Consider the following 26973-nt stretch of genomic DNA (forward strand, 5'->3'; position numbering starts at 1 on the left):
GATTTCTCGCTTTCTATCTCTCTGTCTCTCTCTGTCTGTATGGCGAGTGCACGCGCCCTATAGCAAAAACCTCTTAAAAAAAAAGAAAAAGAAAAAGAAAAAAGAAATTACCACCCAGAGGGGATGGCCACAGTACAATCCCTTCTCCTCCATTCTTCTGCCTTCCTGAGTTTAAGCTGCCAGATCCAGGACTCGAACTACAGTAAACTATGAGGGAGTCCAGTGATGTAACCATTATACCATCTGCTGGTCCCATCTACTTTTATGCATTTGATTTGATCATATGATTTTTCATATACTTTGCAGACGAGAAAAATTATATCAATCAAAAAAATTTTAACCATTTGCTATAGGGTGCATGCACTTGCTGGAAAGAGACAGGGAAAGATGGAGAAAGGGAAAGTGAGAAATCACCTCTCCAGGGGGAATGACCACACCACAATCCCTTATCCATTCTCCTCTCGGGATTTTGGGCATGTGTGCACATGCAACTGGAATGATTTTCAAGTTGCTTGGCCTAGGACTCAAACTACAGTCAGCCATGTGGGAGTCCAGCACCTTAAGCACGGCACCTGCTGACCCAAATAAATCAATTTTTAATATTGAATTCTTGAGATAAATGTATCTTGATGGTATCTTTTCTAAAAAAAATAAACCGGGGACCAGCAGATGGTGTAATGGTTATGTCGCTGGATTCCCACATAGTTGACTGTGGTTTGAGTCCCAGACCCAGCAGCTTAAAACTCACACCGGGTGTGTGTGTATGCGTGCCCAAAATCCTGAGAGGACAATGGAAGAAAAGGGACTGGGGCATGGCCATCTTCCTGGGGTGTAATTTCTCACTTTGTCTCTCCAGCAAGTGCATGTACCCTATAGCAAAAAAGTCTCTCTTAAAAAAATAATAAATAGATACATTTCATTAGCTAATATTTTATTTAGGATTTTGCATTTATGTTCAAATGTGTGACTGACTCAAAAGTTTCCTTTTTCCTGCCGGTTTTGAGACCTAGGTTAAACTCATAAATGAATTGGGATAGACATTTCCATTTTCATTAACAGGCTGAGCTATGTAGGTAGTATAGTAGCTAGTGCAACAATTGAGATGCTAAGCAGTGGACAAAAGTGTTCAGGGGCATCCGAGTTACTAGTTAATAGGTGACAGTCTAGGATTGTCAAGACTGGCAAAATTCTTAATGTGTAGATAGTCCTCGACTTACAATGGGGGCTTATGCCCTGCTAAGCCTATTGTGAGTTGGAAATGCACTCGGCCCACTGCAGGGAACAACTTGTTTGACCTCACAGGGGCTGACTGAGAACTGTGGCTCACTGCTATGGCCCAGCCTCACGAGAGAGCATCGTACCACAGGTCGCTAAGTAGGAAACCATCACAAATCAGGGCACAGACTCTGCTGAATGTTTATCACTTCCTACCACCGTAAAGTAAAAAGTCCTAAGTCAGGGACTGTCTTCATTCCCTCCAAAAAGGTCTGAAGCGGATTGATCCTTAATCTGGTTTAAATAGTCTGTCTTTTTATCAACCATATTTATACCCAAACAGAATCTAAATTATTACTAGTACTATACAGTTTACAAAATACTTTTTTTCTCTTTTTTTGGAGAGGTTTTCGCTATAGGGCACGTGCGCTCGCCAGACAGACAGAGACATAGAGACAGAAAGCGAGAAATCACCCCCCCAGGGGGCATGGCCACGCCGCAATCCCTTCTCCTCCTTTCTCCTCTCGGGATCTTGGGCACACATGCACACGCGCCCGGCGTGAGTTTTAAGTCACCGGGTCCAGGACGCGAACCGCAGTCAACTACGTGGGAGTCCAGAGACATAGCCATTATGTTAACTGCTGGTTCCCCAAAATACTTTTTATATTTTTTATTTTACTGAATTTATCATAGCTTTTGAAGAGTCATATTATTATTTTTATTTTAGATTATTTCCTCTCTATCTTATAGATTATTTAGGATTATTCAGCTACACCAGTGGGGAAATGATTTTAAAAATAAAATTTATTTACTTCACTTCAGTCACATCAAGAAAGAATTTCTTGTAGGAGAGATGCTCAGTGCTGCAGTGACAGTGATTATTATCTTAGCTGTTATTGACAGTACCAAGAATGAAATAATGAATTTTCCAAGGAAGGCTGGAGGAACCTCTATTTTTGTTGACAGTATAGAAATGCTTATATTTACCATGAATTTTAATATAGCTCCATAAGAATTTTAATATACCTCTAAGTTTCTAAATTAATAATGTATTTAAAAGAATTATTAATTTAATTTTATTATTTTTTTTAATTGGCTATAGGGCATGTGTACTCACCAGAGAGACACACAGAGGGAGATAGAGAGAGGGGGTGGGGGAGATGGAAAGTGAGAAAACAAGCCGCCAGGTCCAGGACTCAAATTGAGGTTGGCCATTTGGGAGTCCAGTGCCTCAACCACAATGCCACCCACTGGACCCCAATAATGCATTTTTTAACCCCCCCAAAAAAATAATAATTATTTTTGTACTTTTCTAAGCATTACATAGGGTTGTACAAAGTTTAGATAAACATATAGAAAAAAATGCTCAAATATGATTATTTTAAAATGTATGCATCTTACCATAATGTAGAGCTGTTTGACCTTCATTGTCCTACAAAAAGAACAAATAATACACTTTAGAAATCTAAATAATTGCAAAAGTATGAAAGTTTGTAAACTACAGTATGTAGGAGAGATAGAAAGTTTTAGAGGTTTCTGACTCAGGAGAAGAAGTCCAGTTACTGAGCCTCACGGCAACTTCTGACCAGGCTCCCTACCTCGGAGAACAGAGTGGTAACTGCCTTGCAGCAGCTATGGTAGGATGATGGCATCTAACGATAATAACCCTAACGGACACCTCCTTTAAATGCGCAGCTTGGTTACCCAACAGGGGCAGAAAAATTGGCACTATGTGTCACTATCTTGACCAGCATTCCAATGTTCCCTCTAAGCTTGTCTCCAACTCTATCTAAGGAGTCTTTGGTTTACAGAAACAAGAGCCGGGTGCTTTTAATCTCTTTTCAAAGGCTCACAAATTACAAGGTAGTAATAATAATACTAGGTTTCTTAACTAGATCAGATATCACAAAGAAATGTGATTTTAAAGCATACAAAGTCCCAGAGGTTGTCAAGGATGTCAGAAACTCCCATAGATTACTCAAGAAACTCTAACATTGCATTTACATTTTTCTTTTTTAGAGAGAGATATTTTTGCTATAGGGCACGTGTGCTTGCCAGAGACACAGAGAAAGAAAATAGAAAGAGAGGAAATCACACCACCATCCCCAGAGGGGAATGCCACGCCACAATCCCTTCTTCCCTGTTCCCCTCTGGGGATTTTGGGCATGCACGCACATGCGCTCAGTCTGAGTTTCAAGCTGTCAGGTCTGGGACTGAACCACAGTCAACCAAGTGGGAGTCCAGCACCTTAATCACAATGCCACCTGCCAGCACCTATTTTTCTTTTAAAACCAAACTGTTCCATGATATCCTGTCATTTGAGGCAATACAACAAGCCTGGGGGACGTTATGTCGATTGAAATAACCCAGGCACAGAAGAGAAAAATGGAACGTTCCCACAAATGTGGAAACTAAAAGTCGATCTCATCAACACAGAGAATAGAACAGTGGTTGCTAGAGGCCTGGAAAGTAAAGCGGGGAGAGATGTTGGAAAGATATAGGTTAATAACAAATTGTAGTTAGAGAAGAGGAGTAAGTTCTAGTGTCTACAGCACAGTGGGACAATAACTACAGTCAACAATAAAGTACTGATAAAGGTTTAAGATGATGGATATGCTAATAATCCTGATTTGATCATTACACTGTATTCATATACTTGAAAATACACTATAACTCACAAGTATGCACAATTATTGAGACAATTAAAAAAAAATTATGGGGGCCAGCAGGTGTGTGGTGGTTAAGGTGCTGGATTACTACGTGGGAAAATACTTTCCTTGGACGAAAAGCAAGGGAACCAGCAGTTAGTGTAATGTCTATGTCGCTGGACTCCCACATAGTCAACCACGGCTCGCGTCCCGGACCCTGTGGCTGAAAACTCATGCCAGGTGTATGTGCGTGCGTGCCCAAGATCCCAAGAGGAGAATGGAGGAGAAGGGATTGCGATGTGACCATCCCCCCTGGGGGGTGATTTCTCGCTTTCTGTCTCTCTGTCTCTCTCTGTTTGGCGAACGCACGCACCTTATAGCGAAAAAACCTCTCCAAAAAAAAAAAGGCAAGAAGCTCACACAGGTTAACTTATTTTCTAGCTTAGATAGGTATTTAAAAAATGAAAAGCCAAGATAAGAAGAGTCATGGCACAGGGATCGCTTGCCAGGAGGTGAGAAAGAGGGCATTCTGAGGACAGGAATAGGGTACACCTGGCCGAGGTGCAGCGGTGGCAAGCTCGGCATGGGCATCGAGCATTGTAAAGACATTAACTTCAAAGAGATGGAGAGCAGCGCTGAAGTCAGAGAGCGTAAGAGAATGTCCTCGCTTACTTTTTCCTTGTCGTTTTAGATGTAGCCCCTGCCTTGCTTGCCCTGGTCTTGAGTTTAAGGTAGGTTGGGGAAGAGCGCTGGGGCAGCGGCGCTCACACAGGGCACACGGCGAGCAGTAAGCTCCAGCAGAGCATCTTGTCTTGCTAGCTCCGGCTAAGGACAGTTTCCAAGAAGAACACTGATCTCGATGGCTTAAGACTGACATCTGTGGGGTCAGCCAGGGGGCATGGTGGTTAGGCAGCTGGATCCCATCTGGCCAACTGTGCACTGACTCCCAGACCCAAAGGTTTGAAAAACATGCCAAGTGTGTGTGCGTCCATGCCCAAAATCCCAAGAGGAGAGTGGAGAAGAGACTGTGGCGTGGTCATCCTCCCTGGGGAGAGCATGTTTCTCACTTTCTCTCTCCCTCTCTGTCTTTTTGGTGAGTGTATGAGCCCTAGAGCAAGTTAAAAAAAAAAAGACATCTGTTTTGCCAGTTTTCTGAAGCTAATCAGTGTAAGCATATGTACCTGTGTGTATACGCAGTGTATCTCACCAATGTGTACAGTGATATGTTTTTAGTTGCCAGGGCACATGCGTGCTGACCAGAGAAAGACAGAGAGATAGAGACAGAGAGCACCCCTTTGATGGTATAGTCATGCCACAATCCTTTCTCCTGTCTCTCCCTCCTGTCAAGATATTGGGCATGTGTGCCCATACCTTGGGAGTATTTTTCAAGCCCATGGGGCTGGGTTCAAACTGTGGTTGGTCATGTGGGATACATCTCCCTTATTCACTAGGCTACGGGCCAGCCTTGTATAATAGTTCTGTGTCAATTAAAAAGAAAAATAAATATGAATGCACAGCAACAGAAAGCAATTTCAGGACGGGCTTAATCCACTGCCATTTTAGGACTCTACCTATGCATCTACCATACAAGGTCACATTTTCCACAACTATCCATCCTTAAATGCTACTTGTGTACAAATTTTATGTTTAATCAATGTTTATACACACTTAAAGTTCAGTTGCTTTCAATTTCTAAATTCTTATCTTCATTAGAAAGGTAGAAGAAAGCATACTTTCTCTTAACCACTTTTACCTATGAATACTAAACACTGGGTCCTCGGAAAGTCATGATGCATATCTGCGTAGAAAAACAAGTCAGGACTTTTCCAACCACACAATATGTAGCTTTAGCCAAATTTCCAAATAATTAATCAGAAATATTTACTGTGCTCCTATAGTGTCCCAATCACCTTCTAGGCGTGGCACACAGAGAGGAATGAGACAGAGAAGAACCCTGCTGCTGGACACTGCGCATTACAGGGGGGGAGCAGTGAGCAATGGACTGACTGACTGTGCAATGAGAAGTGCTCTGTGAAAAGGAAGACAGAGCAGAGTAAGAGCCTAGAGTGGGTGCTGTTTTAGAGAGAGAGGACACAGAAGTACACTGTTCGCACAGAGAACTGGGGAAGAAACAAGGCAGCCATGAAACCCAAACAGCAAACCAAGCACCCGCTGCCTTCTGACTGAAAAGCTGAGCGTGTTACTCAAGCCCGCCAACTATAATAGTTTTTGTCTCAGGACTTCTCGAAATGGAGCGAGGACAAAAGTCCATGCTCAGAGAAAGTCCTTTCTCTGATCAAGGGTAAATAAAGGCTGTAGTGAAGTAAGCCAGATGCAAAATGACATATATTAGATGATTCTCCTTATGAGGTACCCAGAGTAGTCAGACTTAGAGACAAAAAGTACTGGGTTGTCGGAAAATTCATGCTGCAATTTTTTTGTTTTTCAATGCAAAAAATGCATCATGACTTTTCTGACGACTCAATAGAATAATGGTTACCAGGGGTCAAGAGGAAAGCGCAGGGAGTTCTTGTTTACTGGGTAGAGTTCTGGTCTGGGATGATGGAAAAGCTCAGACGATGGGCAGTAGTAATAGTTGCATAGCAATACGCATGTATTTAATGCCATTAAACTTAAAAACTTTAAAAGTGATTCAAGTCTACAGCCTGGCCACAGTGGCTCAGTGGTGGTGTGCTGGAAGCTACAAGGGAAATAGGAGTTGGGGTCCCAGGTCAATCTGTACATGCATGCACAGGTGTGTGCCAGTAACCCTGGCTGGCTGGGAGGACAGGGGAGAGGATCGCAACATGAGTTGGGAGAGATTTCCTGGAGAAGGTGAACTGAGTCTTAAAGGATGGAGAGCTTTCCTTCTCCTGCAAGATTCCAGACTAAATAATTTGAAAATTCTCCCATCACAAAACACCCAGAAATGTGAAATAAAATATAGCAAGAATCTCCTTAAATGCATAGCAGAGCTTGCATAAAACAAGTTAACTCTCCAAGGGGCAGAAAAGCACAGCTAAAAACAAACGTACTAAGCTACATGTGTAGCTTAGTAAGAGCGTGTGTTCCCTCTCCCTTTTTTTGGTGTGTCCATTTTATGTCAGAAGGTGTATATGTGCAAAAGAGAGGGAGAAAAGAAAAATAGAAAAAGAGAAAAAGGACCCTGCAGCAGGGCCTGGTCACACTGTAATTTTTTTTTTCCTTCAACTCTGCATCCATCAGGATCCTAGGCATGTCTGGCAAGTGTTTTGTTTTTGTTTCTCAAGCAGTCGGGCAGAGACTTAAACCCTGATTGTCCACATGGGGTCTGACTTCCTCTGAATAGTCTCAGTACTGCAGAATGGGATGGACTGGTTTGCCCTTTTTAAATTTGCACTTTCTAAGTTTTGATATGTTTTTAATTGCCAGAAGGTATGTGTGATTGCCAGAGAAAACGAGACAGAAAGAGAACGCACCCTACAATGGGTCATGGTCACTCTATAATCCCTTCTCCTTGGCTTCTCCATCCTGTTGGGATCTCGAGCATGCACACACATGTGCTCTAATGTGTTTTTCAAGCCTCCAGAGCCAGGATCAGAACTGTGGTTGGCCATTTGGGATCTGACTCCCTTAATCACTAGGCCATGGGGCCAGCCCCTTAAAAATGTTCAAAATTTCCCAAGCTAAGAAATCAGCTAAGGGATCTCAGGCTGATAGTGCCACTCAGCTGCTTGGCAGAAACAAAAGCAAAATCATTCCAGAGGGCCAGAACCTCATTCTACGGAGCACAGCACAGAATTTTTCATAGTCAGCCATTTCGAATTCAGCTCCCTTAACCACTAGGCACAGCAGGGGCCCTCATTTTTTTCTTTTATTGCCATAGGGTGGCGTGTGCTTGCCAGAAAGAGACATAGAAAGAAAGATAGTGAGAAGGAAAGTGAGAAATCACCTCCCAAGGGGTACTGCCATGCCTCAATTCATTCTTCTCTCTTCTCCTCCTGGGATTTTGGGGATGCACGCACACACGCCCAGCATGACTTTCAAGCTGCCCGATCTGGGGCTAGAACCACGGTAGGTCACGTGGGAATCCAGAGCCCTAACCACCATACTACTTGCTGGCATCATCTAATTTTTTTCTTTATATTTATTTGTATTTTGTAAGAATTTCTAAAATACATTGACATTACTTTTGTAATAAAAAAAGTCACTATAAAAATTCCTTTACACTCTAAATTTGAATATACCATCTACATAAGGGGACTTCAAAAAGTTCATGGAAAAATGGAATTAAAAAGACATATTTATGATGGTGCAAAAATTTTTGAAATCAACACATAGTTTTTCATAAAATGCATTTCCACAAACTTTTAAAAGACTGCTTATATATTTACAAGCTTATTATTTTGTAATTAGTACTTAGCTGTTCCCAATAAAAGCTTATCAAACCAATTAAGACCATGGCTACTTAAAAATGGTTCTTTACAATTATAAGCCTAACGGGCTTACCTATCACCTCCCGATCCATTTGTTATTTGCTGTGTTCCTCAGATCACCATGCCTAATTTAGGGCTTTTGTGTTCAAATGCTGTGGGCTGAAGTGTTCTAGTGTTTAATGTGAAATATTGAGATTTCTGATCTTTCAACTTAGGGCATATCCACCTAGAAATCAATTAGAGCTGGGACATGAACATAAGAACCATGACTCCAACCACAGAATTGATTGGCAAGTGGGGAACAGAAAGACAGCAGGCCAACCAGGCTGTCCTCTAATTCTATGATCTTTTCTGCCTCCCAAGAGTATCAGAGAAAAGAGGCAGTCTTTGAAAAGACATCAAGAATTTTCTTGAATTCAGAATTGTTTAAACGTCTAAGTACTTTGATAATCAGGTCTAGAGAATAGGTATTCGGGTGAAACAATGACCACAAAAAGGTGGTTGCTTTAAATTACTCTAATCAATTTGTAATCTTTAGGAACTCACATGTAAATTCTTTCCTTACACATCTTTTGTATGCCTGGCACATATTAAGCACAAGAACATTTCAAAGAACGTACTTGGAATCATCATGACTTGCTAATATAACACCTGTTCAGTTTTTAATCACTGTTAATTATTTTAAATCAATGGTATATTCTTATATACGTACCATTACAATTATGGTGCTTTAATAAAACACATCATCTTGTAGGTACGAAATCTTTACCCCTATTATCATTCTTTGTGTGCTAAAATGGAATTGTACTAAAGCATGAGTATGACTCCAGATGCTTTATCTTGGTAACCTCGGAAAGGGATATAGAGACCAAACCTTAGTCTTTACAGACATTCTATTTTAAAATATATTACAAAGAATAAATGGAATTGAATGTCAAGAATGAGTAAGTGAAAGCTTTTACTCATCTGGTTTACAACTTATATCAGCTAATTTTTCTAGATTTAAATTGATTAAATTTTTTGGTTGTTTCATTTCAAATGACCACACCAGAAAAGGGCTGTTTGTCATGGTTATTTATGATTTTTCCTTTCTGTTTGAATGTAAAGAAAATGCTCAAATTTGATAGATATGGAGTTGTTATAAACAGCAGCAAAAGCTATTCCAATATATTAAATTGATCGTACATTTGAAATTTCTGTAAACGATTATACATTAGGGCAAAATAAAAATATCCGGTTGAATTGAAAAGAAACAAAATAACATAATAAAGAATGTAGAAAAATTCAACCATGCTTAAAATCTAAACTACAAAAGCATAAAAAACATGCAACTCCTGTAATGTGTCCTTTCTGTTTCCAAATAGGTAAGACAAATACATAAGGAACTCAAATGAATGACAAAATAGTTTAAAGACATGAACTCTCAAATATGAAAAGAAAAATATATACACATGCTCTCCCAAATGAACCTTTACCATTCTCCTGAAGACGGTGGAATCATCTGGCCTATTTCTCTATTTTGACTCTTTTAGAACTCTAAACTATCGCCCACTACTCTGAGGTTCAAAACCAGTCACTCGGGGACCAGCAGTTAGCGTAATGGCTATGTCGCTGGACTCCCACGTGGTCGACCGCAGTTCGCGTCCCAGACCCGGTGGCTTAAAACTCACGCCAGGCACGTGTGCGTGCGTGCCCAAGATCCCGAGAGGAGAATGAAGGAGAAGGGATTGCGGCGTGGCCATCCCCCCTGGGGGGTGATTTCTTGCCTTCTGTCTCTGTGTGTCTCTCTGTCTGTCAAAAAAAAAAACAAACAAAAAAACAAAAAAACCTCCCCAAAAAAAAAAAAAAAAAAAAAAAAAACTCAACAAACAAACAAACCAATCACTCTTGTTTTTCTTTTCTCCTTCCTTTTTTGAGAGGGTCTCTCCATGTCATGATCCTCCGGCCTCAGTCTCCCGAGCAGCTGAGACTACAGACGCCCACGTCCACATCCTGCTCTTTCAGACAGGGTCTCACAACGTTGCCCACTCTGGGGACAAGTTCTCCCTATGTGGTCTTAACTTGCAAAAAGCAGTTTCAACCAACAGCGTGGCTGGAACACAGTTACTTTTGTTCATCACATTCAGTAGACCCTTGAGCCTTTGGGATCTTCTTATAATGATCTCTCCCACTACCTCCCTTCACCTTTCGCTCATATTGTTTATGAATATATCTGTGTTCTGCTTCTTTGAAGACAAGGACCATGGCATAATGTAATAGATCTATGAAGTTTCCTTCATCCCTCTTATCTAACACACAACTTTGCATATAGTTAAACAAGAGTAGAGAAAAATGAATTATTTGCTAAATACAATTGGTTTTCTTAAATTCTGGCATTATCAAGTACCTAAAATAGGGCCCAGAGAATAGAAAAAGAACTATGTTAAACATGTTGTAAATCACTGACTCGCTATTAAAAAAAAATTCTTTTTTTAAAGAATCATTTATTTAGTTTTGTTGTTATTATTATTATTATTTTGAGAGAGATTTTTGTTATAGGGTGCATGTGCTGGCAGAAGAGAGAGACAGAGACAGAACACGAGAAATCACTCCCTAGGGGGAATGGCCACACTGCAATCCCTTCTTTTCCATTCACCTCTCGAGATCTTGGACATGCACCACACATGCCCATATGTGAGGTTTAAGTCGCTGGGTCCAGGACTTGAACCATGGTCAACTATGTGGGAGTCCAGCGATGTAACCATTATGCCATCTGCTGGTCCCATAGAAAAATTCTTCTAGCTGGTTTGAGAAAGCAATGAAAGACCAGTATGTACCCATGAAATACGAGACACAATGAGAGGCAGAAGAGACGTGGAAAGTAAAAAGTGAAGGAAAGCTAGGACTAAAGAACAGAAACAGTAAGAGGGCCAGGCGAGCCTGATGGTAATTAGAAGGAAAGGGGCTGCACCTGTAGAAGCCAGCAGACCTTGGGAGCTGAGACCGAGGTGGCAAGACAGAGGCAGTTTAGACCACAGAGAACAGCCAGCCACCGAGAGGACCGGGCTGTGTGCCAACAGGCAGATCAGCAATATCCAGAGACAAAGAGAAGCTTTAGTTTTTTGTCTCATACCACCTGTAAGTACAACAGTTTAACAAGAAAGTGATGAAGTACAGAGTATATTTTAGAAAAAAAGTATTTAATAGAAAAACAGTTTAAAAATAAAAAGCAGAACACAACTGTCCAGCGATTTGAAAATAATATTAATCCAGGCTGTTTTGCTTTCCCAAGTGTGCTAGGTAGCTGAGACTTTGCTAAAGTAAGGAAAGAAGGAACACGTATTGATTGAACACCTGTCATGTGCTGGCAGTTTTACGAACATCATTTCATTCTCACAACAACCCTAGTATATAAATACTGTTATTACTACGTCCAAACTGAGTAAAATGCGACTCAGAGACATTATATAGTTTCTCCAAGGTCCTTCTTGACATCAAAAGTCCACATTTTCCAACTATATTAGGTTACTGCAAAGGGATGAGAAAAAGCAAATAAATACAAATAAGGAGCAACGTGGCTAAAAACACTTGTTTTTACAGGTCAAAGACAACAAGTGACCTAAGTTACAATTACAGTATATATTCTGTAATTCCTATGATCAGAATCTCAAAATTGATACGCCACATTCCAAGAGTGAAGAATCGTACCCTTCAGACTACACATACTTCTGCCTCAGTTGACTTCTGCCTCAGTTGACATTGTAACTCTTTCAAGGATGCGTGTTTTGAAAAGCTTGAGTTTAGCTAGTCTAGCATTCAAAGTTGGGTACATGAGAGAACAGAGCCAAACCGTTTTCACTCTGGAAAAGTGTTTTGCTTACAGTATACTGTTTCTTTTCTCTTTTTTTTTTTTTGGAGAGGTTTTCGCTATAGGGCGTGTGCGTTCGCCAGACAGACAGAGAGAAACATAGAGACAGAAAGCGAGAAATCACCCCCCAGGGGGGATGGCCACGCCGCAATCCCTTCTCCTCCATTCTCCTCTTGGAATCTTGGGCACGTACGCACATGCGCCCGGCGTGAGTTTTAAGCCACCGGGTCCGGGACTCGAACCGCGGTCGACTACATGGGAGTCCAGCGACATAGCCATTACGCTAACTGCTGGTTCCCTACAGCATACTGTTTCTACAACATACAATAAAACCTCAATTTATGTCAATCAACTCTGTTCTAAATACTTTCTATGGTGAACAACCAGAAGTAGAGTGGAAAAGCTCAGGAAATGATTTTTCCCATTCATACTCTTATTTAACTTAAAAAAAAATTGACAAAAGGCTTGTGCAACTCACCAGAGAGAGACAGAGAGGGAGGGAGAGAGAGAAGGTGAGAAAGCGCCTCCCACGGGGGATGGCTCTTTCCTTACACACTCCTCTTGGGATACTGGGCATGCATGCAAACATGCCCGGAGTGTTTTTCAACAGTCAGGGTTAAAAGCCACCACCGCATCCAGGACTCCAGCTGCACAGTCAGCCATGTGGGATCCAGCCACCTTAGCCACCTGGTTGGCCCCACCTTCACTTTACAATGGAACTTTATATAGTCTGCTAGGTCCACAAAAGTTTTCCATTCATAAAAACTTGAAATAGGTGCTTCTGTTCATTGCTGACAGGAGCACAAGTTACTATAACTCTTTTAGAAAATGTTTGTTTCCTTTGGTTTGGCATTCCTTGGGATCTATTCTACAAAATACTTCAAATTTATTTAAAATCTTATATATATATAAAAAAAGTTCAATCCAGTATTATCTAGAATAGCAAGAAATTAGAGACGATCTAAGTGCCCAATGATATAAGGAAAGATGAGTAGATTATTTTGCTGCTACGCTGCAACTTAAAATGAGTCATAAGGTATTTATGTCTTAGAAAAAAACCATACAATATTCTTAGTGTAAAATGGAGGTAAAAAATATTCTTCTATGGAGGATGGTGGTGCAGCAGTAAAGCACAATATTCTGAGGCTGACCCATGTGGGAATGTTTGGGGTTTGCTTCCAGAGACCTCCCGGGTATGCTGGGAATATGTGTGCCCATGATCCAGGGCTGGCTGAAGCTGGAGGTGGATTGTGGCGTCAGAACCCTGTTGAGGTGCTATCTTTCTGTCTTTCTCATGCATAGAAGAACTAAATAAACCTTATTTTTTATTGTTTAAGAATGATTTTATTTATTTAATTTGACCAGAGAGCGAGCCAGAGAGAGAGAGACAGGGACAGCCAGAGAGAAAGAGAGAAAGGGAAAGTAAGAAAGCAAGCTACTGGGGGACCAGCAGTTAGCGTAATGGCTATGTCACTGGACTCCCATGTAATCATCCGCGTCCCGGACCCAGTGGCTTAAAACTCACGCCGGGCGCGTGTGCGTGCGTGCCCAAGATCCTGAGAGGAGAATGGAGGGAGTGATTTCTTGCTTTCTGTCTCTCTGTTTCTCTCTGTCTGTCCGGCGAGCGCACGCGCCCTATAATGAAAACCTCTCCCCCCCCCCAAAAAAAAAAAAAAAAAAAAAAAAAAAGAATTAAGAAAGCAAGCTATCTGGTCTGAAACTCAAACCATAGCCGGCCATATGGGAGTCCAGTGTCCTTAATCATCACGCCATCTGCCAGCCCCCAAATAAATAAACTTTAAAAGAAAGTTTTTCAGTATCTAAATTGTGTAAAAACAGGCTAGGACACTCAAAAACATTGTACATGTATGTATTTTTACCAGAGGGCACATACACTTGGCAGAGAGCCAGAAAAAAACAGGGAGAAAGCACCTCCTGATCAGGCATGGTCATGCTGCAATCCCTTCTCCATTTCCTCATCCTGCTGGGATTTTGAGTATACTTGGTATACTTGCATATGTGTCTGGCATGTTTTTTAAGCCACTGGGGCAAGGATTTGAACCAGGGTCAGCCATGTGAGATCTGCCTTCCTTAACCACTAGGCTATGGGGCTTGCCCCAAAACATGCTTTTAAAAAATTCACTACAAGTTCAACTGTGGTTATACAGAAGGTAAGGTGCTGCTGGGTGATACTGGAGGCATATGGGAGGGCCAGGTTTAGGTCCTGAACACCCTGGGCATGCTCACATGCATTCTTGATTCTGGCTGGAGAGGACGGCACTGCGGGGAAAGCCTTTTGAAGGTGACTAACTCCCCCACCTCCTCATAAAAGAAATAAACTTTATAAAAACTACTACAATGTGAACAGTAGGAACAAATCTATGTTTTTTTTCTTCTTTTGCTCTTCTATATTTTCTAAGATTTCTATTGTGTATTTTCAAAGATTTCTATTATGAGCAGGCACTTCTTCTTCTTCTTCTTCTTTTTTTTTTTTTTTTTTGGTAAAATTATTTTATTTAACTAATCTGACCAGAAAGAGACAGAGTAAGGGAGAGAGAGAGAGAGAGAGGTGAGAAAGCAAGCCGCCAGGTCCAGGTCTCAAACCACAATTGGCCATGTGGGAGTCTAGCACCCTTTACCACTGTGTCACCTGCTGGCCCCCAAGCAGGCACTTCTTAAAAAAAAAAATCTGAAAAATTCAAGTTACATTATTTAGTATATAATTTTTTAGAGAGATTTTTGCTATAGGGTGGTAGTGCTCACTGCAGAGACAGAGACAGAAAGTGAGAAATCACCCCCTGGGGGGGATGGCCATGCTGCAATCTCTTTTCCTGCACTCTCCTCTTGGGATTTTGGGCACGCACACACGCAGGGCGTGAATGTTGAGCTGCTGGGTCTGGGCCTCGAACCACGGTCAACTACGTGAGAGTTCAGCAACATAGCCCTTACGCCATCTGCTGTTCTCCAAGTTACATTATTTTATAGTGGAGCAAAGTCTGGCTTGTGGCAGCCTCCTGAAAATTAGCAACTTGTGCTAGAAATCTGGAATTCTAAAGCTATTAGTCTAGAAACCTGCTCCAAGTTGAGAGATATGGTTAAGTAAATCAGATCAAAGAAATAGATATATATTTTTTCACAGGCTAGGTTGGCTGAATCTAACAAGACAAATAGACAAATTTAATAGAGATACCGAGAACCAGATGATTACAAACCACATTGTAGAAGAAATCTTAGGAGGAACATAAATAGAAGATTCAGGAACTTTAAGGAGTATGCTCCCATGATTTTTGAAAGAATAACTAAAGAGCAAATGAAATTTTAGAAACGTATTACTAGTAGGATGATGTCAGCATGAAGAAGAGGAAAGAGATGGCGCTGTGGTAGGCAGAATTCGAAGGTGACCTCCAAGAACCCACCCCCTTGCCTAATCCCCTTGTCTGGAGTACAGGTGAGAGTTGCTGAGTGTGACAGGGTGCCATGCCCATGATGGAGACAGAGAAGGATGAAAAGAGCTGGCCTCTAGTATGCAAATGACCATATTGCTCACGTGGTCAACTGCAGAGGGATGGTTTCCAGGAGGTGAGGGCCTCAGTTCTATAACCACAAGTAACTGAACTGTGCTAATGATTAGAATTAAAATGGAAGAGGACTTGAAGCTCAAGATGAGAAAGCAGCTCTATAAGGCCTTGAGCTGAGGACCCAGATCAGCCTAACTGCTGACCCACAGAGATGCTAAGAAAATAAATGTGTATGGGATTAGGCTGCTAAATTTGCAATAATTTGGTATGCAGCATTAAAAAACTAGCCTAGTGCTATTCTTTGCTTGGATTAGATAATCCTGCAGTGTTAGCAATTCGGAACTCTGGGTGGAACAAACTGCGGACGGCATATATGTAAAAGAGCTCAAAACAGGCTTTCATCTGGATGGAAAAATAACTTCAATTCAGGTCATGTGAGAAATAGTGGGAACCAGCAGTTGGTGTAATGGCTATGTCGCTGGACTCCCACATTGTCGACCGTGGTTCGTGTCCCGGACCCGGTGGTTTAAAACTCACACCGGGCACATGTGCGTGTGTGCCCAGGATCCCGTGAGGAGAATGGAGGAGAAGGGATTGTGGCGTGGCCATCCCCCCTGGGGGGTGATTTCTCGCTTTCTGTCTCTCTTTCTGTCTGGCGAGCGTACATGCCCTATAGCGAAAACCTCTCCCCAAAAAAAGAAATAGCTAAAAACAGGAACTAAGTTTGCTTCTGTATATACTGTATATACTATAGAAGCAGGAAGAGCATGAGAAAATGATAGGGAGTTAGATACTTAATTTTCAAATAGAAGATCTTTTTATTTGTGTTCTTTAAATAATTAATAGTAGCTAATCTCAACTTTAAAAATAAAAGAATTTATTTATTTATTTATCTATCATTTGTTGTGATTTTCAAGTTGCCAGGTCGAGGACTAGAACCCTGCTCGGCCATGTGGAAATCCTGCACCTCAACCATTACTCCACCTGCTGGCCCAGTATTTTTAAGTTTCTTTCTTTCTTTCATGAGAGAGACAGACACACACACACACACACATACACACACACACACACACACACACAGACAAGGACCTTTGCCAAGGGCTTGCCATGACATGGTTTCCTCCACCCCTTCCATACCCACGCCTCTAACTTCCAGCCTTGACAGGAGTTTCTGTGAGCTCACCCAACATGTTCGGGTCAATCAGGGAACCAAATCCAGGGCCTTCCCACAGGGCTCCAGTATCATGAAGTAGCGCCCTACTCCATGTGCCACCACAGCTGGGCCAGGAAGATCTTTCCAAATATAAAAAAAGTTGCCTTAATATTCCTTGAATTTCCTACCCCTTAAGGTTTTTAGACTCAGATATATGACTATCCAGTGAGCATTTTATAAAGCGGATGTAAGCTTTTTTTTTTAAAGAGTTATTTTATTTAACTTTATTTATTTATTTCTTTATTTATTTATTTATTTATTTATATTTAATTTGGCCAGAGAGGGTTAGGGAGGGGAGAAGAGAGAGAGAGAAAGTGAGAAAGCAAGCCACCAGGTCTGGGACTTGAAAAGCAGTCAGCCATGTGGGAATCCAGTGCCCTTAACCACCATGCTATCTGCTGGCCCTCTAAGCATTCCTTGATGGCCTGATCAATAATCTTGAAAGACTTTCTTAGGCATCTACATATTTAAACACTGTATCGGTACTTCCTATTTACAACACAAAATTTTGTAGTGTCTGGTCTACTGTAAGCAGCAATAAATATTTCCTGAATGAATAAACGCACAAAAGAAAAAATAGTGGAAGAAAGAATGAGGATATTAATATGCATTGATCTAATCATATTTTGATGTTTCTTTTTGGGTCAATTAGACATAGCTATCTCTAGAAGAAAGAAATGTTTTTTTCTAGCAAATAGGTCAGTGTACAGAAATGGATGTGCTCTCTGGGCTTTGTATGTTTTAGACAATGACATCCTATGTCGTGATCCTCCTGCCTCAGACCCCCTAAATAGCTGGGACCTTGGGCACAGTATATACGGCTTTCAGGGTAGGTCAGAATCAAACTCAGACCTCCCATGTGGCTCAGCCTGTTGAGTAGCAGCACTTACCAGGGTGTGCTACCAGTGGGCCCGACTGCAAATATCAGTCTTGGCATCACCGTCACCAAAAAACGAAAGGAAGTTATGAATATTAACCCTGCGGTTCAGACTGAGCTGGGAGGCATGTTAAGCAAGGAGAATAGGATCAGAAGGGTTGAGGAAATGAGAGGTTATAAGACTTAAGAATAGAGAGGAATTTCAGATTTGAGTTCTTGACTGGGAGCAAAGTCCAAGATATTAGTGTCCAGGGAAGTTAAAACGGAGTCTAAGTGCTCGTAGCCAGGGCTAAGGAGCTTCACAAACTGAGACGAGACTAGCAGGTGCCAGCGTGAATGTCCAAGCACTGAATAAGACAGCACAGGACAGAATGAAGAGAGACTGGCAGCCTGCCCCAGCCATTAAGAGAATAATTCAGTCCCCAATGCTGCTGGTTCTTTTTCTTTTAAGAATTATTTAACTTAATTAATTTGTTTACTTATTTTAATTTGACCAAAGAGGGACAGAGTGAGAGAGAGAGAAAGTGAGAAAGCAAGCTGCCAGGTCCAGGACTCGAACTGCGGTCAGCCATGTGGAGTCTAGTACCCCTAACCACCACATCACCTGTCGGCCCTAACACTGATTCTTAAAATATATAATTTATTTTTTGATGTATGAATCTTGATTATTTCTCATTAGCTATATGCCATGCCTCTGAACATTTATTTTCTACTTTTATTCTACTGCTTTTATTTACTGAAGACTAAGACAAATTTATTAGACAATATAGCAACAAATAAAGATCCAAATAAGCTTTTTTTGCTCTTACTTTTTTTTATTCTCTTAGTTTTCAAGTTAATAGAGCAAAGTATCATTAGGCATTAAAAATATGTGAAAATTACTACAATTCACTAAGAATGTTATTTATATAATATATAGGTAAGGAGTCAATTTTTTCCTGAGTTTACTTTTTTTTAGAGGTTTTTGCCTTAGGGCTCATATGCTCACCAGAGAGAGAGAGAGAGACAAAGACAGAGAGACACAGAGACAGTGAGAGGAAGAGTGAGAAATCACCCCCCAGGGGGACAGTCATGCCCCAATCCCTGCTCTTCCATTCTCCTTCTGGGATCTTGGGCACACACTCACACACGTGAGTTTCAAGCACTGGGTCTCGGACCTGAACAGCAGTCAGCCATGTGGGAGTCCGGCAACATAACCACGGTGCCTTCTGCTGGCCCCTTTCCTGAGTTTTCCTTTTTAACTGGTTTGGGCTTCAACAGGTTCACATGTCCTTATTTATTAGTGGGCCTTTCTAATCTTGCTTTCCCCTGTTGGCTCTCCTCTCTCCCTCATGAAGTTTTATTAATGCTTCAGTCTCTCCAGTTTTCCTCTGAATTTTAGTGTAAAATTAATCTTATTTTCGAAGTCCTGAGGTCTTTAAGTTACTGTAAAATCACGTAAAACATTTTTGCTAATTCTTCGTTCTCATCCCTTTCCTCCAATAATTTTTAAACATCAAAATTATATGCATAATTATAATATAATCAACCAAGCTCTACAGTAATACAATATATAATAATATAATAATAGTGCCACTAAAGAAGCTTCAGTCCTCTTCAGTGACACCTAATTTTAATGTTTCCTCCCACAAAGTCTGGACTGAATCTATTAAGAGACCCTAGTTCAAGTCTCTGGGAAATCAATTCATATTTTCTGTTCTTGCTACCCAGATGCAAAGCCTTTTATCAGTTCATATTGGAATTGATGGTGTCTTCACTGATATTCCTTTCTATTGCCTTTCTCTCTAGCAGGAATACATTGCCACTTGATTAATCACTATAAAAAAAAACTTTGTATTACTCATTGTAAACAAACACATACACAGAATTCAAATTCTTCATCTGAGCCCTTTTAGCTCCCGAAGTCTGCCTGAGCGGATTCTGTTACCTATCCCTCTGCCTTCCTCAGCGTCCATCAAATATCACCTAACTTTCGCAATTCATAACAGGCCACAATTCACTATTTCTTTCCTTTTTTTTTTTTGCTACACTGCTTGTGCATTTGCCGGAGACAGGGAGAGTGAGAAAGTACCCTCCATGGGGGATGGTCATATACAATCCCTTCTCCTTTCAGGATTTTGGCCATGCACACACATGTGCCTGGCGTGTTTTTCAAGTCACTGGGTCTGGGACTTGAACCACACAATCGGGCACATGGGATCTAGCCACCTTAACCATCATGCTACCAGGTGGCCTGAGACATCTTTAAGAGTGAATTGTGGAGGCACCAGTAGATAGTGTAATGGTTATGTTGTTGGACTCCCACATTGTCGACCATGGCTCAAGTACTGGACCTGGCAACTTAAAACTCACACTGGGTGCATGTGTGTGCATGCCCAAGGTCTAGAGAGGAGGAGAAGGAACTGCAGTGTGGCCATTCCCCCCAAGGGGTGATTTCTTGCTTTTTGTCTCTCTATCCTCCTCTGTCTTCCTAGCAAGAGCACATGCCCTGTAGCAAAAATCTCTCTTGTCTGTGTTTGAGAGTGAATTATGGGGGCCAACTGGTGGCATGGTGGTTAAGGCACTGGATCCCACATGGCCAACTGTGTTGATTCAAGTCCTAGACCCAGTCTGGCTTGAAAAACACACCAGGCATGTGTGTGTGTGCATGCCTGAAATCCTGAAATGAGAAACAGAGAAGGGAGGTATGTGATCATTCCCTATGGAGGGTGCTTTCTCATTTTTTTTTTTTCTCTCTCTCATTCCCTATGGAGGGTGCTTTCTCATTTTTTATTTTTTTTCTCTCTCTCCCCCGCCATGAGTTATGGGACGAGTACATGTGACCCTAACAAAATACTAAAAACAAAACAAAAACTCTCACTACTGTGGTCCCTATTAATCTCTTCCTTTTTCCTCATTACCTCTCCAAAAGAACTTCAGAGTATCTCTCGTTATGGTACTTGACTATAATCTGATTTATAACTATTCTTTATTTAATGAGCTTCTTACTGTCTCAACTAGATAATAAACAACCTGAGGTCAGTGACCACGGCTTACAGTTCGGTTATCTCTAGTGTCTTTTTGCATCTAGGTTATGGAGTATTTAATAAAAAGATTTTAGTTGAGTTGAATCAGGGTTGTTAGTAATAATCAGGGTTGTTAGTTTTCCCATGTTGGTATTGTTGACATTATTCCTAAGGAAGTCTGTGCACTTAATTTATCTTAACCAATATAAGCAACTTTGTAATATATAAGGGATCTTCAAAAATTTCATGGGAAATGAGTATTGTGAAAGTACTAGCTAAGGATTTTTGTTTTTGTGCCAAAATAAACTCATACTTTAATTCCATTTTTTCCCCACAAACTTTCCAAAGTCTCCTTTTATAATATAAATGAGTTACAGGTAACTATTCTCAGATAAAACTGAAAATAATGCATGGGCTTTCTCTCGATCTAGGAATCCCTGTTATTCTATAGCTAATATTACCCCTTTAACCTGAGTGTTCTGTTAGACATCCATCAGATACTAATTTTTTTCTGATAATGCAATGAGATACCATGCTATTATAAAACACATAGGAATAAATGTTGGTGACAATGTGGGGAAAGTGGAATTCTCAAGCATTGTTGGTCAGAATGTAAAGTGGTGAAGCTGCTATGAAAAAAGCATGGTAATTCCTTAAAAATTACATATGGAATTACTCTATGATCGGATTCTACTTTTAGATATATACTAAAAAAAAAAAAGAAAAGTAGGGACTCGAACAAGTATTTGTACACCCACATTCACTGCAACAATATTAATCATAACCAAAAGATGGAAACAACTCAAATGTCCACCAACAGATGAATGGGCAAGCAAAATGTGTATATACATACAATTAAATATTATTCAGCCTCAAAAAGGAATGCGCTTCTGACACATGCTATGACATTAGGCTAAGTGAAATGCGTCAGGCATAAAAGGACCAATATGGCATGAATACAGTTACATCAAGTACCTAGAGTAGTTATATTCACAGAGACAGAAAGCAGAATGGTGGTTGCCAGGAGCTAGTGGTAGGGATGGGGGAGAGGGAACTGTCTAATGGGTACAGGGTTTCAGTTTGAGAAGATGAAAAAGTTCTGGAGATGGAGGGTGGTGATGGTTGCAAAACAATGTTTTTTTTTTTTTTTTGCTATAGGACGTGTGCACTTGCTGGAAAGACAGAGACAGAGAGAAAGTGAGAAACCACCTCCCGGGGGGATAGCCACGCCGCAATCCCTTCACCTCCATTCTCCTCTCAGGGCTCTGGGTATATACACATACACCCAGCATGAATTTTAAGCTGCCAGGTCTGGGACTCAACCACAGTTGACTATGTGGGAGTCCAGCAACGTAAGCATTACACCATTTGCTTAATGCCACTGAACTGTACACTTAAAAGTGGTTAAAATGATAGATTTTATGTGATGTATATTATGCCACAATAAAAAAAGTTGTCTAACAATGGATATAAAAAAATACAAAGTCCAAAGATCCTAGGTGTTAAATTTGTAAGGCTACAAATCTTACTTTCTATTTCGTTCCTTGTGTTCACTTTCTGCTTTTATGAATTTGAAATGCCTTTTCATGTTTGATTAGTTTTAGATGGACTGAAACGAGATGTTAGTGACCTTGCTTTCTTTGCTACATAGGAAGGTACACTAAAAAACAAAACTGTACTCTTAACCTTTGGTAATAATTGCAGAGTTATTTGCTCACCTATGATGAAGTTATCCTACAACTCTGTAAGATCTGCTGGAGGCAGGGCCAGCAGATGGTGTGGTGGTTGGGATGCTGGACTCCCACATGGCTGACCATGGTTTGAGTCCCAGGCCTGGCAGCTTACTTTTTCTCTTTTCCTCTCTCTCTCTCTCTCTCTCTCTGGTCAAATTAAATAAATAAAATTAAATATAACATAATTCTTTAAAAAATCTGGAGGCATTTTTGTCACTTTTTGGCTACAAAGTGATCTGTACCTTCAGTCCAACTGTGTGATTACTAGCAGCCAAGTCTTGGTAAGGATGGTTTTAACTTTTTTTAGTCAATAAGCCATCATATACTTGTGAATGTACATGTTATTGCTTATGTATATATAATAATCAACCTCAGTGACTAAAAATGAAAAAGAAAAATTTAAATTTTATGCCACCCCACTTTTTTTTGAAAGGTTTTTCACTTAGGGTGTGTGTACTTGCCTGAGAGAACAGAGACAGTAAGAGAGAAGTTAATATCTCCCCATGCCGCAACCCCTTCTCCATCCTCCTCCTGGATTTTGGGCATGCACGCACATGTACCTGGCATAATTTTCAAGCCACCAGGTCTGGGACTTGACCCACAGTCAGTCACGTGGGAGTCCAGTGCTTTAACCACCACCTAACCTACCAGCCCCATATTTATAACTTTTATTTATTAATTTTATTTTTAATAATTAATTTTATCCATTGTTATTATTTTTCATTTGATCAAAGGGACAGAGAAGGAAAATGAGAAAGTAAGCTACTAGGTCTGGGACTCAGACCACGCCTGGCCATGTAAGAGTCTCGTGCCTTAACAAACACGTCAGCTGCCGGCCCCAACTTTTATTGATTAAAAACAACTGGCTATCTCTTTATTCGTGCTAGGCCTCATACATGCACATATGTGTGAGGGAGAAAGACAGAGAGAAAAGAGCACCCTTGAAGGGTCTGGTTATGCCACAATCCCGCTCCTCTAGCCCATTGGACCTTGGGCACTCATGCATGTGCTCAGCATGTTACAGGCTGACTGGGTGGGGGATTTGAACCTTGGTCACCATGTGGTTTCTGGCTTCTCTTGAGTAGTGCATTACCACTGCACCATGGAGCTGGCCCTTTTGTATGTGCCAGAAATTATGCTAGGCATTTTTAGTAATACACGTATATTTTTATATAATTTACATGTATAATTAATTCCCCACAGAATTTAGGTTGGTATTATTTTCTAAATTTTACAAAAATGGAAATGAGACTTAGAGAGGTAATGTAATTTATCTAAATCACACAACTAGTAAGCAGTATAATCCTAATTTCAATCTGCATCTTTTTAACCCCAAAACCCACATGAAAATGTCCAAACGGCCAACAGAAATACAGATACGGAGTTTACCAAAGAGGACTGAACTACAGATAAAGCTCTGATGAACATCATGCCAGAGGGAATCCTTGAAATTACAAGTGTCTATGGGCTAATCAACGGAGAGTACATCCGGAGAGGTGAGGTGAGTGGAACTTGTTAGAGAGCAGACAGAAGAGAGTCTGATAAAAAGTGACTCAAAAACATGGGGAAAGAACAAAGAAAAATCAGCATTACCACAAACCAAGGAAGATAGTTTCAAAGAAAGAGTGACGAGTAGTCTTAAGTCAAGTAGGACAAGCCAAGTATCACTTCCTGTGAAGCCTGAGATAGAAAACAAAGTGCCTTCTCTGCCACGGCAGCCACATCTCTCCCTGTGTGTTTCTATACCATTCGAGCAGCTGCTGTATCATATCGCAGTTATGCTCATTTCAGGTCGAGGTGGGAAGGGCTCAGGCTTACTTGCTAACTTGCCTACCGGGTCTAGATCACAGCCCCGCTACAGATCTGCTTAGCTGGATCCCTGGCTCTGACCTTCATTGGCCAGGCTTGCCCTATTGTTACTGGTAGTCTTGAATGTTACACAGAGGTGCTATTTACAGAGGTGTTGTATATACTCCCGGGTCAATATTGGATGCTGTATATGTGAGGAGGAAAAGTTTATTTGCAGGAAACAAGTCATTTTAATAACAGTAAGTATTACTAAGAACTGTGATGATAATTATATTCATGGACCTTAATAATTCTACTAGAATGCCATTTCTCCAATATACGTGAACACACATTTTCTAAAAATGTGGATATTCCACATGCTAGAGAAATCCTAAGAATGAAACAGACTTCCTTCAATGACACACACACACACACGGTAATAAAATTCAGACTATTAAATACTAATGATTTTATTATAAATGTAATATACTTTTCCATTTAAATTTATTAAAATTAAAAAATATATTTTCTCCATGAGTGAGAAACAGAGAGATACATGCATCCCAACAGGGCCCCACACCATGGTCCACCCCTAGCCCCAGACAGCCGTGGATCAAGGGCAAATACATGCCCAGTATACTCGAGAAGGCTCCAGGACATGAATCCAGGATCTTGCCCATGTGGGTCCAGCTGGGACACCAACTAACTCCATTTAATATGATCTATATATAATAAAGAAAACTAAATTAAATAATTTACATATGTATACACACAATTTTATATATATGATTTTATATATAAAATCATATATATATAATTTTATTTAATTTTATTTATTTTAATTTGACCAGAGAGGGATAGAGTGTGAGAGAGAGGGGAAAAAAGTGAGAAAGCAAGTCGCCAGACCTGGGACTTGAACTATGGTTGGAAATGTGGGAGTCCAATGCCCTGAACTACCACACCACCTGGAAGTCCCAAAATTATTTATATTTAACTGTATGGTTACTGTGTTTCTGATCTCCTACCAATTATTTCCTTAAAGAACTTTGACACCTACCCTACAAACAAACACGTAGTTGCTTTAAACTTGATTGTATTTAGAGGACAGGTAATCAGTACTTTTCTAAAAATATGAATATCCCATGTGCTAAAGGAATCCTAATGACTAAATAGACTTCCTTCAATGAATCACAGCATTTAAAACTGAAATGGTGGGGAACCAGCAGTTAGCGTAATGGCTATGTCGCTGGACTCCCACGTAGTTGACTGTGGTTCGCGTCCTGGACCCGGTGGCTTAAAACTCACGCCGGGCGTGTGTGCGTGCGTGCCCAAGATCCCGAGAGGAGAATAGAGGAGAAAGGATTGCGGCGTGACTATCCCCTCTGGGGGGTGATTTCTTGCTTTCTGTCTCTCTGTCTCTCTCTGTCTGTCTGGCAAGCGCATGCGCCCTATAGCAAAAACCTCTCAAAAAAAAAAAACCCAAACAAACTGAAATGGTGTCCTGGGGATGTAGAAGTTTTCCTTATTTTATGTAAAAGATTTATTTCCAAAGATTCAGGCATATTAAGTTACTCTAAATGCACTGGGGAATTAGAGAATTAGAGTATTCACTGATAAACTTTTAAGCAACATCTTTTTTTTTTTAAGTTTACTTATTTCTTCCACGAGAGAGAGAAGCACATACAGTAACAGACACCCCCAGAAGGGTTCCCATGCCATGATCCACCCCCAGATAACAGGCACACATGTGCAGACCCTGGGTGTACTCATGTGCAGGGAGGCCCCAGGATGAGAACCTGGGACCCTCCCATGTGGGTCTAGCCATGGCAATGCTGTGGCACCATCTGAACCCAAAACAATGTCTTTTCATTTATTTTTAATCTATTTTTCTTTACTGATGTAAAGCATGTGCACACGGCAGTGAGAGAGAAGAGAGGGAGAGAGACACTCTCCACAGAATCTGGTCACACTGCGATCCTTGTCTTCGGGTCCTTCCTGCAATCAGATTTTGGGCACTCGCACTCCCCTTCAGCATGCCTCATGGTCAACCACATTCGGGATTCTAAGTGTGGCCACCATGTTGGATCCAGCTTCTTTTGAGCAGCACATTACCACTGTGCCATGGAGCCAGCTCATAAAGCAATCTCTCTTTATGAATAATTACCCTTCATCAGTTTAGTTAGGCAAGATAGTACAGAATTACTATTTCTCAATCTTTAAATATTTATGTTCCTCATGTTCTTCAAACATTTCTTATAAAAAGTTTGTATACCCATAAAAATAGAGAATGTTAACTTTCCTTTTTAAAAAAGATTTTTATTATTATTTTAAAAAACTTGCTCTCAGGCAGTGCAATCTTGAGAGAGAGAGAGGAGGAGAGAGGAAAAAGCGAGAAAGCAAGTAGCCAGGTCTGGGACACGAACCACAGTCGGTCATGTGGGAGTCCCGTGCCTTAATTACCATGCTACCAGCTGGCCCTGAATATGAACTTTCATATAACCATCTCTCAGAGTCAACAATGAAATGCTCTATTATCTACTTCATTTGTTCCTTTCTTCCCCCTTACTGAAGTACTTTAATTCCAGATAACTATGCTATTTCCTTATGAAACTCTAAAATACTTAGGAACTTACTTAACATAAGCACAGCTTCAACATTTCCTGATTTTTTTTTTTTTTTGGAGGGGTTTTTGCTATAGAGACCATGCGCTCACC

General features: G+C 40.7%; 1 protein-coding gene across 1 annotated transcript in view; it reads right to left on the bottom strand.

Annotated features, from left to right (window-relative positions):
* The window catches only part of ACBD6 (acyl-CoA binding domain containing 6), a 201001-nt gene that overhangs the window by 18512 nt on the left and 155516 nt on the right, over positions 1-26973 (bottom strand). Inside the window, exon 7 of the mRNA XM_006142316.3 lies at positions 2617-2647. Coding sequence (XP_006142378.1) covers positions 2617-2647 — 31 coding nt within the window. The remainder of the gene's footprint in view (positions 1-2616; positions 2648-26973) is intronic.

Source organism: Tupaia chinensis, unplaced genomic scaffold (genome assembly GCF_000334495.1).
Source record: "Tupaia chinensis unplaced genomic scaffold, TupChi_1.0 Scaffold000074_1, whole genome shotgun sequence".
NCBI lineage: Eukaryota > Metazoa > Chordata > Mammalia > Scandentia > Tupaiidae > Tupaia > Tupaia belangeri.